This window comes from Sorex araneus, chromosome 1, assembly GCF_027595985.1.
Source record: "Sorex araneus isolate mSorAra2 chromosome 1, mSorAra2.pri, whole genome shotgun sequence".
NCBI lineage: Eukaryota > Metazoa > Chordata > Mammalia > Eulipotyphla > Soricidae > Sorex > Sorex araneus.
Genome location: NC_073302.1, coordinates 169764196 through 169783770, shown reverse-complemented (window position 1 = coordinate 169783770; position 19575 = coordinate 169764196). Strand labels below are relative to the sequence as shown.

Genomic DNA, 19575 nt, shown 5'->3' with positions numbered 1-19575 from the left:
GTGAAATGACCTAGAAGACACCAACAGGAAAACACTTCAGAGTTTCTTTGAAAATCTCAGAGATATGTCACATTGGCAGTGCAAAGGAGAAAATGTTGAAAGCTAATCCAAACCTCGGATTGTGACTGTTTGCCAGAGCACAGAAAAGATTTGCTAGAACTGCACCCTAAGTTAATGTGATGAGAAGCCAGTCACTATTCAAATTACTTTTAGGGTCAAAGAAATAGTGTAGGGGTTAAGGAACATGATTTCCATGTGGCCAGCGCAGTGTGACCCCAGCACAACGCGTAAACGCCCCAGCATCACATGGTGCAAGACTGGACACCCCTGAGCACTGTTGGTTGTGGCCCTGGTGACCCTCAGGCACTGAAGTCATCACCCAGGTAATCCTCCACGATGGACAGCCCCAGAAGCACCAGAGTCTCTGGCCTTGCCTTGAACCCTGGCAGGGCTGGCTGAGAATCCTGGGAAAGTAACCCTCCCTCCCCCCAAAAAAATCCATCAAGCTTTTCTTAATAATTTGTGGTTACTCTGGAGCCTGAGCAGGTAGGGTGCTTGCCTTGTATGTGGCTGACCTGAGTTTGATCCCTGGTCCCCATGTGGTCCCCCGAACCCCACCAGGAGTGATCCCTGAACACAGAGCCAGGAGTAAGCCCTGAGCACCACTAGTAAGGCCAACAAAACAACAAAATAATAATAATAATAACTTCTGTTTGTTTAGGATTGTTTTGTTTTGTTTTTTATCTTGGGGGCCCACCCAGTGGTTCTCAGGTACTACTCCCGGCTCTACACTTGGGAGTTGCTCCTGGCAGTCGTTGAGGGGCCATGTATAGTGCCAGCGACCAAACTAGGGCCTCCACATGCTAAGCATGCACTCAGCACATTGAACTTTCTGGCCTTTATTAGTTTTTAACAAAGAAGTTACTTTAATTCTTGGTGTTACTGATGTTACTAATATTGCTAATGGTATTAATGTTTTAAATTGCATTCGATTTTGATAATAAGAACTTTAAAGGTCCCAGAAAAATCATGGTTTCTCTTGTTGATTATTATGATTGCTTTGCAGTGGTTTTAGCCTCTGTGCTCATTGATCTAAGTCAGATCTCACACTACCACGCAAGGCAAGGGCTTCCTATAGTTATCAGATTCCTGTCTATAAGCCAGTACTGTGGGTGTAGACAAATTGTTAGTTACTTGGGAGTTTGGGAATCAAAACTTTTGTGTCATTTCTTTCCTGCTCCGTCATATTTTCTGATATCTAGGTCTCGATCTTGTCACTGTCATCATAAAGTTGCCTTCAGAGCTTCCCAGTATGTTTTCTACAGAAATAAAGTATTTATAGCCTCAGTTTTCTTATCATAAGTTATTCTATTTCTTCATTCTCTTAGACCTACTTACGGTCCACATTTATCTTTCCATTTCACTCTGTGCCTGCTAACGTGCCCGAATACCACCAGAACAACCCCTGGGGACAGAGCTAAGAGTGTCCCCAGTCTCTGCCTGACGTTGTCCAAGAATGTAATGGAATACTAGTCAGAACTTTTCATCTATATATTTTGACAGAGTTACTGTGCTAGAATTTCTCACTTTTCATTTTAAGTTACTATCTCTTAAATTTGTTTTGGCTATTTCTGTGTTTCATGTTATCCAACAGGATTGCTCACTTTTGTCCAGTGAAATTGATGAATTGTCTGCGTTGATTCATTTCTTAAAGAGATCCCAGGGTAATTCGCAGAAGTCCCAAACCTATGATGAAAATAGCAGCAAAATCAATTAATTTGGAATCTCTTAAACAAAAAGTAATTCTCAGACCACTAACAGTTTTATCCTACCAAAAAAAAAAAATTCTCTTCTATTTTCATTTGCTTCTCTGGGCCTGAGTCAGATTCTGAACTATGAATTTCATCAGCCAAAATTATCATACCTTGGAGGTATAATTTTACTGTCCAATGTGAAGAAATTTGTTGCTGTTGTTGTCGTCGTCGTCTGTGTATCTTCTACTTTAAAGTGTAAGCACAGGACAGACGTGGATGTAGAAGACAGCGACTATACCCGGACTAGAGCAATGACTTCGAGAACTTCCTTAAAGCTTTTTCTTCTGTAATGAAGGCAAACTCACCTTGAAAGTTTATTTTAGTTCTGCTTGACATCACAAGAACTTTATCAGCACTAGTAGGAACTTGGGCAATAGCACAGTGGGTAGGGCGTTTGTCTTGCACATGGTTGACCCAGGTTCGATTCCTCCATTCTTCTCGGAGAGCCCAGCAAGCTATCAAGAGTTTCCCGCCCACACGGCAGAGCCTGGCAAGCTATTACTTAACTAAATTGCAGTGGCTTAGCTATCACTAGAGGCCAGGAGTGGCTGGCAGGGGTGGGACATAGAGTTAGTACTGGGGTCAAGGTACTTGCCTTGCATGAAGCTGACCCTGGTTCGATCCTCAACACAGGGTGTGGTCCCCTGAACAGTCAGGAGTGACCTCTGAACACAAGACCAGGGAGAGTATTGGGCACAGCTGAGTGTGGTCCAAATCCTCCCCCACAAGAGTATAATTAGCTCCCATGACTAGGGCCCAGGGTCTCTACCCAACTCAGTGAGTTTTCTGGTTCTGGATTCCGTTTCCTAGCCCCGGCGAGGACCTCCCAGGAACTGGTCTCCGGGGCTTTTCTCCTGCCTTTGCCTTTGCTCTTGCTCCCCCACTAACATGGGTCTTAGGGCCTGACACCTGCCCTTCTGTGACAGTGCCTTTACGCCCCAAGCCCTGATAGTGCTAGTACTAGGACTCCCACACAGTGTGGAAAACTGTTAAATTCGTACCATCTCACACCTGCTCTAACTGTAGTCTCCGTGTAGATTCTTTTGGAGACTCTTCTAGAGAAAATATATTATTGATGGAAGCCCTGTATTCTGTCTGAAGCATGAGCTCCTCGGGAGAGATGCACTTAGATAAATGAGAATGAAAGGGTTGTCTTCCCCAACAACAAGGTAACAGACCAGAAGTATAAGGTAAATCAAAACCAGAACCTCCACACAGCCGGGTTTTTTGGTTGGTGGTGGTGGCTTTTTTGGGATTTGGGGGGCTTTTGTTTTGTTTATTTGGTTGGGTTTTTACATTTCCTATACCCAGAGCACTGTGGATATTTGCACATTGCACATTATTTTGACATGCTGGTACAAAATGGACGTTATACAGATTGTTCATTAGGAAGGTCCCATATGTAAGCTCTCTACTTAAAACTCCTACTTAAAAACTGTACTTAAGACAGATCACAGTTATGACAAATCTGTAAGTTCAGAGAGAGGGAGATGAATTTGAATTGAAACCATAGAAGAATATTTATTAGCCTTATTAAACAGATTTTTTTTTTACAGCTGTGCTTCTTACCATTAACGGATCTTGGTAGTTGGTTTTCCTTTTAGTAGAGCATAATAATACAAATCCTGATATTTTGCATATTTCTGCTTAGTACAGACTGGAGTGATAGCACAGCGGGTAGGGCATTTGTCTTGCACACGGCCAACCCAAGTTTGATTCCTCTGTCCCTCTCGGAGAGCCCAGCAAGCTACCAAGAGTATCCCGCCCACACGGCAGAGCCTGGCAGGCTACCCATGGCGTATTCAATATGCCAAAAGCAGTAACAACAAGTCTCACAATGGATATGTTACTGGTGCCCTCTCGAGCAAATTGATGAACAACAGGATAACAGTGCTACAGTGCTACAGTGCTACTTAGTACATAAATTTCTCAGTTCCAAAGTTTCCAATAATAGAAAATGGCTCAGTTCTCTTTGAGCAGTGATAACTGTTCTGTGATATCTCCTCATCATTTCTCTTCTCCCCCACCCCTCCTATTTAGATTATAAATACACGGGGATCTAGAAAGATGTGCTTTCTGTCCTTAGTGTGTAATTCCCTATAGAGAAGGTTGGCCTGGTTGGATCTAGAAAGATGTGCTTTCTGTCCTTAGTGTGTAATTCCCTATAGAGAAGGTTGGCCTGGTTCTTGCACTGTAATCTTATCACTTGCTCAGAGGATTATGTATTTGTTAAAGGTGATTGATTAGCCTCTCAGGTGCCGGTTGTCTCAGCCAGGAGTTCCTGCCACATGCCTTCCTCCGGTCTCTACTTCTGTCCCAGCCAAGTATACTCCTGCTTCCCCCAGTCACCCCATTTCCATAGCACATTAACTACACTTTTAAGATGTCAAGACTGCCATAAGAATGTGGGCTTTTATTTGACCCAGCAATACCACTGCTGGGAATATATCCCAGAGAAGCTAAAAAGTATAGTCGAAATGTCATCTGCACTTATATGTTCACCGCAGCACTGTTTACAATAGCCAGAATCTGGAAATAACCCGAGTGCCCTAGAACAGATGACTGTTGAAGAAACTTTGGTACATTTATACAATGGAATACTATGCAGCTGTTAGAAAAAAGTAGGTCATGAAATTTGCGTATAAGTGGATCGGCATGTAAAGTATCATGCTAAGTGAAATGAGTCAGAAAGAGAAAAACAGACATAGAAAGATTGCACTCATCTGTGGAATATAGAATAACAGAGTAGGAGACTAACACCCAAGAATAGAAGAATAGTAGAAATAAGTACCAGGAGGTTGACTCCATGGCTTGGAAGCTGGCCTTACATTCTGGGGAGAGGGCAACTTAGAGAAGGGATCACCAAGTATAATGCGGTCGGAGGCCATGCGGGGGGGGGCGCGGGGGGGGGCAGGGAAAGGTGATGCGGGCTGAATGTGGTCTAGTGACTGAGTGACTGAACACAGTGGCCACTCAACACCTCTATTGAGAACCACAACACCTAATGAGAGAGAGAGAACAAAAGGAAATGCCCTGCCACAGTGGCAGGGTGGGGTGGGGGGAGACGGGAATGGGGAGGATAGGAGGGATGTTGGGTGTACCAGTGGTAGAGAATGGGCACTGGTGAAGGGATGGGTTCTCAAACTTTGTATGGTGGAAACATGAGCACAAAAATGTATAAATCTGTAACTGTACCCTCATGGTGATTCATTAATTAAAAATAAATAAATTTAAAAAGAAAAAGAATGTGGGCTTTATTTGTGACAGCACATACGCGTATGTGAGCACACTGACAGATGAGATCTGACCAAGTACAATGAAAACCTTAATTGAACACACCCAAGTTAATTTTAAAACCCATAAAGTTAATATAGCCTTTCTTTTTAATTTAGTAAATGTTTTAGGCTACTACATTGTAACTCGGCTGATATAATAAGAGTTACTCAAATTCAGTTGAACTCACTTTTTTTCCAATTCACTGAAAACATTTTTATTCAACTATTGTTTTAGACAACTAATGAACCTTGTGTGATTTTTTTTTCAGAATGGCTGATTTCAATATGTTGCCCATATTTGTATAATTGCTCTTATTTGCTCTTCTTTGTAATCCACCTTTCATTCTTTCAGGCAGACACTGGTTGCTTTGTAATTTTGAACAGAAAAAAAGAAAGAAAGAAATCACATGTCACTATACCTGAAAAGAATGTATATCAGCAAAATTACTCTTAAGTGAAATCTTATATGTTGTAAACTGTTTTTCATAGACTGTCATATTGAAACCTAAACCCAGGCAAATACAGGTCTTCTCACTATTGGTGCTGCAGAATTCATTTATTTCACACTGAATGATGTTCACTGACTTCTCCCTCTGTGCCAGCAGTAGTTTCCAAGGCTGAAGCTCTCACAGTGAACCAGACAGATGAGAACCTCACTCGTTGCCAGACACATTCAAACCTGGGTAGCAGTGAAGATGCAGACAGCAAACAATGGAGTGCACACACTGTAGAGATGGCAGCTGATTTCCGATTCCTCTCTATCATTGTTTCAAGGCCACTTTTGAAAATTTGTTACCTCTGGTGTTGAGCTGAATTTAGACTCGTGATACCGTGGACCTCATCTAGTAAGAGGTGTTTAAGGGTCTCATCTAGGAGAGAGTGGAGAGGGGCTGTCTCTTCTCAAGAGCTGCCTAGAGGAGAAAGTTTCTCTTTGCTAAACTGCAACTGGATGTGCTTTATTTTAAGTATTTTAAAGGTGGAGATGCATTCACTCAGCATTTCTTGAACATGGTATCTGGGAAACTCTTATTTATGGACATTACAATTACTTGCTTACCCTTAAGTGTACCACACAAATTAGAAGCACAGATACATAAAATAAATAATTACTCATCAGTTTTATAATAAAAATATCGAGTATCGGAGAAATGAAAGCAGTAACTAACTCTGCTTGGGAAAGGCTTTTCGGCACTAGCTGTCACTTTGTTTTGTTTTTTGGGTTTTGGGTTTCGGCCATACCTGGCGATGCGCAGGGGCTCTTCCTGTCTCTGCTCAGGAGAGTCCCTGCTCAGAAGCCATGTGTGATGCCAGATATTTGAACCAGTGTCAGCACCTTGCGAGGTAAATACCTACCTCCTGTACTATCTCTTTGGCGCCACTCTTCCTCATCTGAAAGGTGATAGAAATAGAGCATGCTTCAGTAGTCCAAGAAATGAGTATCTTCTGTGAACCAAGTACAGTTGTAGCCACTGTACCCACAGTTGTAAACAAGACAGAGTTGCTGTTCTGTTGGCAACAGAAAAAGAGACAATGAACAGACAAGTAAATATGTAAAGCTGTGATGTCTGCTCATACAAAAAAATTAGGCAGATTAATAAAAGGGAATGACAGAGGGTACTGTTTGAGAGAGAGTGATGAGGGGAGGCCTTTCTGATGAGATGACATTTGAGCAGACCCCAGCATGGTGTGGAAGAAATAGGACCAAGAGACAGAGGAAGCCATTCAGGACAGCAGGGATAGCGTGGATAAGGGCAACATAGCCATGAGAACATCTTCGGGGGGTAAGTTAGAAAATGCCACGGAGGAAAGGAATGGCATTTTCTTCTTACATGGAGTAAGATGAAATCCAGGGAGCTGGCATGAGTGTAGTAGGTGAGGGTAGGCAAGAAGGAAGGAGAGGAGAAACCAAACAGCGGGAAACCAGATGGTCCCTGCTCTGGAATTTATGTGCCCACATGGTGGCCTGGGGTAAGATTTCAGTGCTGGATCTTGGGGTAAAAAGGTTTAAGAGGGAAATGGCGTGGTTAGGGTTTTGGTTTTGGCCAGCTTAGGTTGGGTTTGGATTGGTTTCATTTTTGAAAAAAGATTTCTAGTCACAGTATGCAAGATGAATAAATAAGCTATCATGTCAGTGAGAAATTATAGTGGGCAGATTAAAATAATCAAATGAATATCATTTAGATGTCTTGCATCTATGTAACATTTGATGCCCTATAGCTTAAAATAAAAAAAAGAAAAAGAAAGTCGAAGAACAGTATCCTGGGTGTAAACTTGGAGGCCAAGTGGGGAATGATGCCGCTAACCAGCCCCAGAAGCTCAGGGGGAGAAACAGAAATCGAAAAACAGATATTGAATCTGATTTGGAGCAGTGAGATATGCACACCTGGGCATTAGAAGAGAAAAAGGCTAAAATAAATATTCATCTGTACCAGAATTTCATGAAAAACGTTTAAAAGAGAGGGAGGGAACCAGAAAAGGACTTAGAAAAGTTCTATGGGATGAAGATTTTTCAAGGGCCACTGAATTTGACCTGTGGAAGGTCACTGATAATTTCAAGAAGACCCAGGTCTGTAGTTGGGTGAGGCAGAGCTAAATGGTGGTTGAGTTGGAAAGTTAATTAAGTTGGAGATTATCCAGTCACGGTCACTGTCCTCCCCACTTTTAGACAAAACTCTCCCCTGGATGATTTGAATATATAGTCAGAACTTCTGTTCCCCACTTCTCAACTTTCTCCACCCAGAGCCTAGAGTTGGTTGTTTGAGCTAAGTGACCTGATGGAGGAATGGGTGTTCTGATGGGTCTCGGCTGGAAGAGGGGCCAGGGAGAGGAACCTAGTGTCGCAGGGAGGTCCAGTGGGGAACAACAGGATCTGCCCATCCAGAGTCGGTACCCAGAGAGAGATAGAGAGAAATGTGAAATTCCTAGTTCTCTGTTGTATACTGCTCTTGCAAGCTGAGTTAAGAGGGGGATCATGGGATCAGTCAAGAAACTGGACTCAGTAAAATACAAAAAAGAAAGACAATGGAATCTGGCCAAGTGTGGGGGTGGGGGATAGAACCTGATAGCAAACTGATATTAACTAGAAATTCAGACAGGGATACTCAGGTTTCTTAGGGCACAGGGACTGAAGACCCACAAAGGAGCATGTTGTGGCCATAAAGTACTTGTGATCACCAAGATAGCAGTAAAGGAGGGGCTCGTGAATGGAACAGTGCCGAGCAGACTCGTGTTGAAAATCTCTTTGTAAAGTCAGGAGTGTCAGATAATGTGTCGGAAAGGGATTAGGTACTAGCAATACTGAAGAGCTGAAAGTAAACGCCGGGAGTCCCCTCTGGTAGAGAGAGAGTGGGGTTATTGACTAAGGGATCGCTGGCAGATTGGAAGCACAAACCCCAAGAGGAAGACTTGCACTTTTCAGGAAGTTGGAAGCTAAGTTCAGCTTAGGGGTCCCACACCGTCAGCTTAGGGGCCCAGGGGGGAATTACCACTCCCCACCCTGCTCACAGGGCTCGGGGCTGTTTCTCCCGGCAGCACTGCCATCTCCGCCCACTGGGGGGCAGGGCTCGAGGGCGAGGCTGGTGGCTGTTCCGACGCCTCGACGCCTCGAGAGTCAGCAGTTCCTACCAGACTCCCTGCTCTGGGTGCCGTCCTAGCCGATGGCCAGCTGCGGGCCGTCGGACTTCCACCCCGGGCCCAGCAGTGGCGGGGGCGAGCCGGGGGTCCCAGTGCAGATGCGGGTTGACTCTCCGCTCTGGTTGAGCGGCCCTACAAGCCCTGGCAAGCCAACGGGCCGACCTGGGGTCGTGCCAGGGCTCCCCCGGGCTCCTGAGATGTGGGGAATGCCCCCGGGTCCTCCACTGTGCGAGTTCCAGGGACGGATGGGGCCTTGCGGCCCCCTGGTCAGAGTCGGTGAGGTGGGGGCCAGGTTCCCGAGCCCCTCGGACGGCGCCTTCCCCAGCCCCTGCATCGTGGTGCGGTGCCTCCCCAAGTTGGCGCCGCCCGAGGACATCAGCAGCATCGAGAAGGAGCTGGAGCAGCTGGCCAGGGAGCTGAAGCTCAAGAGGATGACCCTGGGCTACTCGCAGGCCGACGTGGGCTTCGCCGTGGGCGCGCTCTTCGGCAAGGTGCTCAGCCAGACCACCATCTGCCGCTTCGAGGCCCAGCAGCTCAGTCTCGCCAACATGTGGAAGCTGCGCCCGCTCCTGAAAATGTGGCTGGAAGAGGTGGAGAGCGAGAACCTTCCAGGCTTGTGCAGAATGGAGATGATCCTGCGGCAGGCTCGGAAGCAGAGACGGGCCAGCCGGGAGAGACGCATCGGGAACAACCTGGAGAAGCTCTTCCTGCAGTGCCCGCGGCCCACCCCGCAGCAGATCAGCAGCATCGCGGGGCAGCTGCGCCTGCAGAAGGACTTGGTCCGGGTGTGGTTCTCCAGGCGCAGCCGCATGGGCAGTTGGCCCGCCGAGGCCGGCTTCGCGCCCGCGGACGTGGGCGCGCCCGCGCTCCCTTTCCCAGGGGCCCCAGTCTGCTTTCCCCTGGCCCCGGGGCTTCACCTGGCCTCCTGCCCCTACGGGGGAGCCTTTTTCACACCCTTGTACCCCTCCATCCCATTCCCTGTGGGAGGAAATCCCGGCGCCCCGGCCCCCTCCCTGGGCCTCCCCAGACTTTCAAGTTAAGGGAACTGCCCCAGCTGGGGAGGGCCAGGCTGGAGAGGAGCGCACTGGTGGTGTTTGGGGCATTTAGCATTCAGTTCGCCATTCAAGCTTAAGAGTGTGTGTGGGGGGAGGGGGGAGTTATAAAATTTGGGAAGGGGAGTTGACCTTTATTTCTGCTTTATGTATTTAGTTTGTTTTCACCTTGCATTGCATTTAAGGTACCTTATAACACAGAGATGGTTTTGAACACTTTGTTTATCTTTTTTGGAAATTAAAAGTTAGTTATGTCTGTTATTCGTTGTGATTATCACAAAACCTAAGGTTTAGGGTGTTGTTTTTTTCTTGTAAACGCTCTATTGAATGAAAATACCGAAGTCTGGAAAACCATTTAAATGTACCATTTTTACCAAACAGGTAGAACTTTGTATAACATGCATACAAAGTCCGAAGTCCAATATTAACCTATTACAAAAGGTAATAGTTGCCCCTTTCGGGGGGGCAGGAGAGGGTTCAGGGTGGAAAGAAATACACGGAGCCTAAGCTGAAAGCTCTTGAATTTGTTCCCCCCCCTTTTCAAAATAAGGTGTACATAATATATATATAATTTTAATGTAATCATTACATATATAATTTCATATTATATATATACAAATATGAAGAAAGGAGTACCTTTTCTTTAGAGTGCCCTAACCCAAAGTGGAGGGGGGGGGGGGCGTCCATTCTGCTCTCTGCTTCCTGCAGTCCATGGGTTTGGCCTGCTCCCAGGGCTGTTGTGTTTGAAACCCCATTGTTCCTGAGATCAGAAACTGGACAGCTGGAACCTGGCCTCCTCTCCAGCCAAACGCTCTGGTTTTCAGCTCTTTTAAGCTTAGTTCCTGGGAATTTCCTTTACTTTCTTTTCGGCCCTGATGTATTTGGGGGGAGGGGGGCGGGGGAGTAAGCTCTGGTATTGTGAGAGTTGATTCAGTATTCCCCGGTGAGTTTTACGATAATACATCTTAAATCACTTTTCCAATTTCTTCTTTAAAATTGGTCTTTTCCAGTTTTCTACTTCTACATTCTTTGGTTTTGGTCCTTCCATACTTAACAGGAATCATTAATCCCTTATATTCTCACATCTGCCATCACACACCTGCATGTAGTATTTACTGTTTGATCACTATATAATATGAATTTATATCTTTTTGTTGCTAACTAATCTTGTCAACTAGCTGCTTTCTTCTAGATTTTCCCCTTCATATATATTCTCAAGGAAATGTTATTAATTCTATTTTTTGTTCTATTTGCTACCTTTTTTATATCCTAATTTCAACATTTTTTAGTGTCATTTTCTAGTTTTTCTGGCTTCTCTGATGGTTCTTTTTCAAATAGCTTTTAGAAGAGTATTAAAAGAGATTCTCTTCTGGTGAAGAATGGTTCTTGAGCCAGTAGCAGTTACATCTCGATTTTCAGGCCCCAAGACTGGGTCTAAACATACTCTGGCATGAGAAAGGCATTGTTACGGCATCTATTTAGTTCCCTAAATGACATTTTCTTTAACTTTCTGTATGTGGGCATGAGGAAGAATATAGTAAATAATTTTTCATTTTTAGTGAATAGTTTTATTAAATATATTCATGGTGTTATACAGCCATCAGTATTGTCCATTTCCAAAATATTTTCATCAGTCCAAATAGAAACTTTCAATCATGTAATAACCCATTCCCTTGCCTTTGACCCCTAATAACTTCTGATCTACACTAAACTTACCTGTTTCAGACAGTTCAATCAACTGGAATTTTATATTTATCCTTTTATGTTTGGCTTATTTCACCAGGGTTTGTCCATGATATGACGTGTATCAAAATTTCATTCCTTTTTATGACTAACCTATAAAATTTATTTGCTAGATGACACTTGTGTTGTTTTCATGCATTAGCTATTATGAATAATACTTCCATGGGAATTAATACAAAATTAGAAGAAAATTATCTGTTTGAATCCCTGCTTATGATTTTCCTGAACATATACTTAGGAGTAGAATAGCCAGGACATTTGATTATTGTACATTTAGCTTTTAGGGAAGTGACTACATATTTTTCTACCATTTCACTTTCCCACTAGCAGTGTACAGGGTTCAGTTTCTCCACTTGCAATTTTCTGAGTTTTTTATTATTTTATTAGTACATTCATTCTAGTATATGTGAAGTAATGCCCCGATTGAATATTTGGCTACTATTTCTTTGGTTATTAGGTACTGAGTATTTTTGATATGATCATTGGTCATGTCAGTTTTCTTTATAAAAATGTCTATTCAAGTCCTTTGCTCATATTTAATTGGGTTGTCTTTCCTTTACATATTCTTAATATCCTGCAATATGGTTTTAACTCTTAAATTTAAGTTTTCAATAAATTTTGAATATTTTTGTACTTGGGTAAGAGTTCAGAATTGTTTTTTTTCTTTTTGGGTCACAGCTGGCAATGCACAGAGGTTGCTCCTGGCTCATGCACTCAGGAATCACCCCTGGCGGTGCTCAGGGGACCATATGGGATGCTGGGAATCGAACCTGGGTCGGCCGCCTGCAAGGCAAACGCCCTACCCGCTGTGCTATTGCTCCAGCCCCAAGTTCAGATTTTTTTTAAAGATTTGATTATATATAGTTTTCCAGCCCCATTTTTTGAAGAGAATGTTCTTGCTCAAAAGTAACTCGACTATAGTGTGTGAATTGTTAGGGCCCATGTTACGTTCCCAATAGTGAAGGGGATAAAAAGCACACAACTGACCATAAATTAAGGGTTAATTCTAGGCTCTCAACACAATTCTTTGATGTATATGTTTATCATAATAGCAGAAGTAAACTTTTTCTTATTACTGTAACATTGTAATAAGTGTTGAAATCAGGAAACCATGAGTCCTACAATTCTTATTTTTTTAAGTACTTTCTTATTTTCAGTACTTGTAATTCCATATTAATTTTTATTTTTGGCTTTTTGGGTCACACCCGATGATGCTCAAGGGTTACTTCTGGCTCTGCACTCAGGAATTACCCTTAGCAGTGCTCCAGGTGCCATATGGGATGCCAGGGATCAAATCTGGGTCGGCCATGTGCAAGGCAAATGCCTAACCAACTGTACTATCACTTTGACCCCAACTATCCATATGAATTTTAGAATAGGTTTTTCTATTCTAGAAAAAAAAGCATCATCAGGATATTATTCAAAAGAATATCTTAAATATACTTGGGGAATATTAATATCTTAATAATAAATAATGCATGAATACGGAATGTCTTTTTATTTAAATATGTCTTCTTTATTTTTTATTGAGCAATACTGTGTTGATTTTGGTGTATAAGCCTTCACTTTTTTTTTTTTTTGGCTCACACCCGCCAATGCACAGGGGTTACTCCTGGCTCTGCACTCAGGAATTACCCCTGCTGGTGCTCAGGGGACCATATGGGATGCTGGGAATCGAACCCAGGTCAGCCACGTGCAAGACAAATGTCCTACCCGCTGTGCTATTGCTCTAGCCCAAGCCTTTACCTTTTTGAATAAATTTATTCCTTGACATTTTATTTGGGGGTTACTATTGTAAATTAGGTTCTTTTATTTCTTTTATTAGCAATGAACCCTGAGTGGTTCTTTGCTAGTGTTTATGAATACAGTACATTTTTCTGTGTTGAAGTGATATCCTGTGACTTGACTGAAATCTTTTACTAAGTATGACCATTTTGCTGCGCATTGTTCGGGTTTTCATCATATAAGATCATGTCATTTGCAGATAAGGAGAGTTTTACTTATTCCTTTCCAATTTGGGTAGCCCTTCTTTCCTTCTTTCTTTCTTCCTTTCTTTTTTCTTCACTTTTTGTCTAATTGTTCTGGTGGAAACTTCCAGTACTATGTCATATAAAAATGTTAACAATGACAAGTATATCCTTGTGTTATTTCTAATTCAAAAGAAAGGTTTTTACATTCAACCTCTGAATAATATAATAACAATGATGATCGTGGTCATGATGCTTGTGGTGGTACTGATAACATATAAGGGTTCTCTGTATGTTGAGGACATTTCCTTTCAGTTCTAGATAAATGAATATTTTTGGATATTTTTCTATGAATGGGTACTGGATTTTATCAGTTTTCTTTGAATGGTTTAATAATTGAGAAGTGATTAAGGGAGATAGATATGTCATCCAATGACCATTTCATAGGGCAATAATATCTACCACTAGTACTGATTTGTTCACTGATACTGTCATCACCACTGTCCCCAAAACAGGGGACATTTTTTTTTCATATTACTCTCATTCTCACAGTATACTTCTAAGATGAAATCCTTCCACTAGCTGATGAAACCAAATTTTAAATCAAGCTTCCCATGTTCCCAGCAAGAAGTCAAATGTAGCACAGCTTTCAGGAATGAACTGTTGCTATACCAGTTCTTTGAAGATTAAAAAGCAAAAAACCAGAAACAGATGACAAAGCACTTACCTTGCACATACCCAACCCTGGTTGAATTCCTGGCATTGCATATGGTCCCACAAATACCAGGAGTCACCCCTAAGTACAGAGATGGAAGTACGTCCTGGCTACTGCCAGATGTGGTCCCAAAACCCTAAAACTAAAGCAAAAGTAAATATTTATACACATTTATATTCTTTTATCCCTAAAATGAAATATAAAGAAAAATGTGACATTTGCTAAAAGTTATTATTATTCCAAGTTGATGACATATATGTATAGAGATTATTTATAAATATTAGATTGTTTCCAGTTCATTTAGTCAAGAATACAGAATCACCTTGGAATTATGATGACCACAAAGTAGGTACAAATGAACCATACAACTTCTGACATCCCTGTGACATTGTCCAAAATAGTTTGATGAAGCATCATTTTTGCAGTACAGCTTTTTTTTTTTTCCAATTGAATCACCATGGGATAGTTACAAGCTTTCATGTTTGGGTTACAATCACACAATGATCAAACACCCATCCCTCCACCAGTGCACATTCCCCACCACCGATATCGCCGGTATACCCCCCCATCCCACCCTCTCCCTGCCTCGATGGCAGACAATATTCCCCATACTCTCTCTCTCATTTTGGGCATTATGACTTGCAACACAGAACTGAGAGGTCATCATAACAGTCACAGCTTTTTATGCTAAATCTTACATAACTGCTCAAGAAAAATTTTTATCTCTATTCTCAATTTTTCCATTTTAGTATTTAGAAATATTAAGCTCCTTGGATAGTTCTTGAACCAAACTGAATGACAGTGAAGCCACAACCTCATCTAACTGAAAAGATGAGTTCGTGACTAGGTCTTTGTCTCCAAGCCTTACAACATCCTCAAGAGACCAATTTCTCTTACAAAGAAGGTAGCATGACAAATGTATACTTTTTCTTTTTGTCAGTGTCTGAAGATAGGTCACTGAGGATACATACAGTATAGTGCGTATATAGATTTAATAGGTAATAATCACTTATTCTTAGTCCATGAAACTTAAAATCACCCAGCACCAACCCTGTTCCTTCCTTTTCCTAGAAAGCCTTAGAAGATATTTATAAGAGAGACAGTGAATGGATAATTATGATTATGCCTTTAACATTCCATTTCTAAAAGCCGTAATGAGACTGAGCCACATGGTTTTAAAATTCTCCAACAACTCTTTCAGACTTATGTGATGGGTTCAGGGCTTCCCAAGGCCTCTGCACCTTCACAACTGCCTCACCTCTGCTTAAGTGGGGACTTCTCTGTGTCACTAATCACCCTTCACATCACGGTAAATGAAATTTTCTACTACCGGTCCTCTTGACTTTGAATGGAGAAAAGGCTGAGCCTTGGAGAAACCTTGATATCTCAAGGACTTGATATTTTCAGAGATTTTTAAATGATAGATGAACTTTTAATAAGATTCCTCCAGAACTGCACTTAAATTCTTGGAAAAAACCTAGACTGATGTTAGTGGTTAACCATGTCAAATGTACAGAGACCAAGTAACAGAAGGAATCAAGTAAGGGACATCATTTCACTAATAAAGACGTCACTAGTACCTGCAGTAAGAACACTTTAAATGAAGTAGCAGCAGATATCAAATAACAGTTTCATAATTGCCAGGTTATCGTTTGCCTCAGCTGAAAACAAATTCCAACCCCTCCCAGAGTAAAAACTTTACTGTCATTCTGAAAATGTTTATCAGATATTTTCTTTAAAAGCCAGGTATTCTTAACCTGAAGATGCTGAACCCTCTTCATTATAAGCAAAATAGTTTTTGTACATATATGCATTTTCTTTAAAGATGGTTAATAGCCTTTATAACATTTTCAAAGGTTTCCATAACTCTTTGTAGGTCTACCATTTCCCAATTTTAAAAACACTTTCTTTTTGACCACTTTACTTTCAAGAGTTTTTCCTTTGACATGCCAGTCTAATAGACAATTCCTACTCTTCTTTGAATTCGTGTTTTCTGGATAACTCCAGCTCAGCATAGTATAAAGACTTGAATCACTTTTTACATGAGTCTTTCAAACTCTGACCAAATACTATATTAGTTATTGCCTTTTTTGTTCTTACACTTTTATCAATCTTTGGTACTTTAGATTTCTATCATTGAAAACTTTCTCTTTTTTCTCAGTTTTTATATAATCAAGAAACAAAGTGTTGGTATAGTTTTCTTTATTTCAAAAGTTACCTAGCTCTTAAATTTGCATCTTTTTTCAGTAATTTATATTTTTAAATAGATATGCTCTATATCTTTATTATACTAAAACTAATCAGAGGCAATATTTTTTAGAGAAGCTACTTTTGTTTATGACTTTTTTCTAAAAATAGTCATTGCTTACTACGCAATAGCATTTCTTTGGCAGAATATATTCATGGTAAAGTTTTTAGGGGGTGGGGAGGATTGTATTATCAATGTAGAATATGTTTTTTAAGTGAAAATTGCAGTGCCATTCCAATAAAGTCATAGTAGAATGTGTTACTTGAGAAAATGATCTTCAACTGAAAGAGTGAAATATAGATTAAAAGGATATTACAAGGATAAAGAGTTAGGGTGGCTTTGCTCTGCTAGCTGCTTATACTACAGTAATTGAAACTGTGCAGGCTCAGTGATAGGCTGCATGCTTCTCGTGTATACAGCTATGGGTTTGCTTCACAGCCTCAAAAAGAAAAAAAGAAAATATGGTGACAGTGATGAACAAAATTACAGAATACAGGTATCTGGCTATTTCGTTCATTCAAGAGGAATTTGCTGCACTCCTTAAGAAAGGCTATTACATAATTCAGTTGGAGAGTTCTTGAAGCATGCTTTCCTTGGCTCATTGTTTCAATTTTTAAGAATAAAAAAATCAGTTGGTTGTTTGGTTGACTTTTGGTTTTGGGGTCACACCCGGCAGTGCTCAGAGCTTACTCCTGGCTCTGTGCTCATGGATCCCTCCAGCTCAGAGGACCATATTCTATGCTGGAATCGAACCCAGGATGTCCATGTGCAAGGCAAGCACCCTATCTGCTCTACTATCTCTTCAGCACCATTAAGATTTTTTTTAACAATTGTATGTACAAAAAATGTAGCAGTAATAACAGCTTTAAAAAAAAGAGACAAACAATTTTAATATTCAGCAAAGAGCTAAGTGAAAAGGAACACCATCAATATAAAAGTTGTCATATAACTACATTTAATAAATAGAGAGTTGATAGTAGATTGTTGAATGAGGCAGTGTAGTTCATTAAACTTTATAGTATTGTTTTTATTTAAGAAAAGTGTATATTTATGTAGTAATTAAAAGGTATTTTTCTGGGGTTTGTAGTTGTCCTATGTACTCTATACAATTGAAAATGTTCAAGAAATATTTATAAAAGAAAAATTTAAGAAACCTAAGCAACAGTGAAGTCAGAAGGAAAGGGAGAGATACAGAATGACTTCCCTCATATGTGGGACTTGAAGCTACACAGCAAAGTGGCAGCACAGGGCCAAAGGCAGCAGAACAGAGCAGTTGATTCATAGAACTGAGTTTGCAGGGGCCAGTGTGTGGGTGAAAGGGAAGTTCTTTGGAACCTGGTGTTAGGGAAAGTGTCCTAGTGATGGAAGTTGTGCTGGCATTATGTACGGAGAAACCATCATTAACAGTTTTGTAACTCTAGTAACAATTTGCTCAATCAATATTTTCTTAAAAGAACAGTGAGCAGATTTAAAAATATTTTTCCAGCTTCTTTGTCTTTAAAATGGTAATTTCTCCTAAAGCAATATTTGAGAAGAATAAATCTGGGTGGTTTTTTTTTTTTTGAGCCAGATTTTTCATTTCTAAAAGAAAGGCAATTATCTAAACAGAGGAGTATTGGGATCTATCATTTAGAAAGCCATTCCTAAAAATTAGGGTTTGTGTGGTTTTTTTTTCAATCAGATGCCCATTAGTGTTAAAGCGCTGTAGTGTGGCTCAGTGAGTGGGGACACCTGCCATATGTCTGTTTTCCCGCACAACATGGTAATTTACAATTACAATTAGAGTGTTTATATACCTCAGCAGAGTTAACCCATATTTAGAATATAATATAAGCCCAAATCATTTTCATGTTTCTGAATGTTTATTTTTCCATTTTAAAAGGCATTTAAAAATAGCAAAATCCTGGTTTTATCACAGTGGAATCCTCTCTGCTTGTCATTTTTGAAGAGAGCAAATGAATACAAATGAGCTCCATAGATTTCTAGCTTTGAATGCAAGGCCAGTGCCTGGAATTCTAACTCCAGCTATTCGAAGAGGAACTGTCATGAAGAGAACCCACCCTGGTACCCAGTAAATTTCTCAGAAGGAGGATTAGCTTTATCATTACTTCCCCCAGGACCAGAAACATTGCAAGCAGCTTCTGGAGAGACTGCATGGCACAGCCAAGGTGGCTATCTCCAGAAAACAATGCAGCTGTTAGGTCTCTTGGCCTTCTCCTCTGCCGCCTCACTTTTTGGCTAAAAAACCTTGCTGTGAATCTTGTGAAAGTCAAAATTAGTGATTTTGGCATTGAGATTGAACTTCCTCTGCTTTCTATGCCCAGCTTCCAGCAAAATGACGAAATACAAACCAGCTTTACTGACTGTGAGTGACTCTTCTACTGCCTGCCTGCCAACGACTGTGGTTGGAAGAGGGAAAAGTGAGGGCTTCTTGAGAATTCACTGCATTTTAAATTCAATATTCTTTTCTAAAACGGCACCACCATTTATGCCAGGTCTTGTTCTCCAAGGGATTTAACTATATGGCTTAATAATTGGTCCATTGCTTCCTCCTAGGATGTGTAATGAAGACCTTCTTTTAGGAATTGGTGCAGTGATGAGGGCAAATGCATATGGGTGGTTGAGTTAATTAATTTTCTTAAGACGAATGCTGATGCCCCTGGAATTCCACAGCTCTACACTTTGTAATATTTTTAATTAATCGCAGGCAGATCTTAGCATACACTATCTTGTTATTGCTGTTGTTTGGAGTCCACACCTGTGTGTGCTCATGATTTACTTTTGTGCTCAGGGATCATTTCTGACAGTGCTCAGGGACCACATGAGAGTTGGGATTGAATCTGAGTCATCTGTGTGCAAGGAGAGTACCTCACTTGCTATACTATCGCTACAACACCATATACTATCTTTCATTGAGAGAGATTTTGTCTAAAGCCAGTTAGATTGGCACCTTCCACCTCCATCTGACAGAATTTAGCCACATAGAATCAGACAGACAAATACATAAGGAGACAGACAAACACACATGAACTGGCCCAGCTTCAGGGTTGCCTGTGTCGCCCAGTGGCCTCACAGGCCATTTAGTCAATACAGTATCACTGCTACTCCCCCAGTCTCCCAGAGGCTGG

General features: G+C 41.3%; 2 protein-coding genes across 5 annotated transcripts in view; both read left to right on the top strand.

The window, feature by feature from the left end:
- The window catches only part of FAM172A (family with sequence similarity 172 member A), a 452093-nt gene that overhangs the window by 315690 nt on the left and 116828 nt on the right, over positions 1-19575 (top strand). The gene's annotated exons all lie outside the window — the stretch shown is intronic.
- POU5F2 (POU domain class 5, transcription factor 2) lies at positions 6073-9804 on the top strand. Its single transcript, XM_055120264.1, has one exon. It carries the CDS (start codon positions 8746-8748, stop codon positions 9760-9762), a length of 1017 nt encoding a protein of 338 aa, XP_054976239.1. The 5' UTR covers positions 6073-8745; the 3' UTR covers positions 9763-9804.

Coding starts and splice junctions, on each gene's coding strand:
- POU5F2 (XM_055120264.1), top strand. CDS start 8,746: ATGGCCAGCTGCGGGCCGTCGGACTTCCACCCCGGGCCCAGCAGTGGC.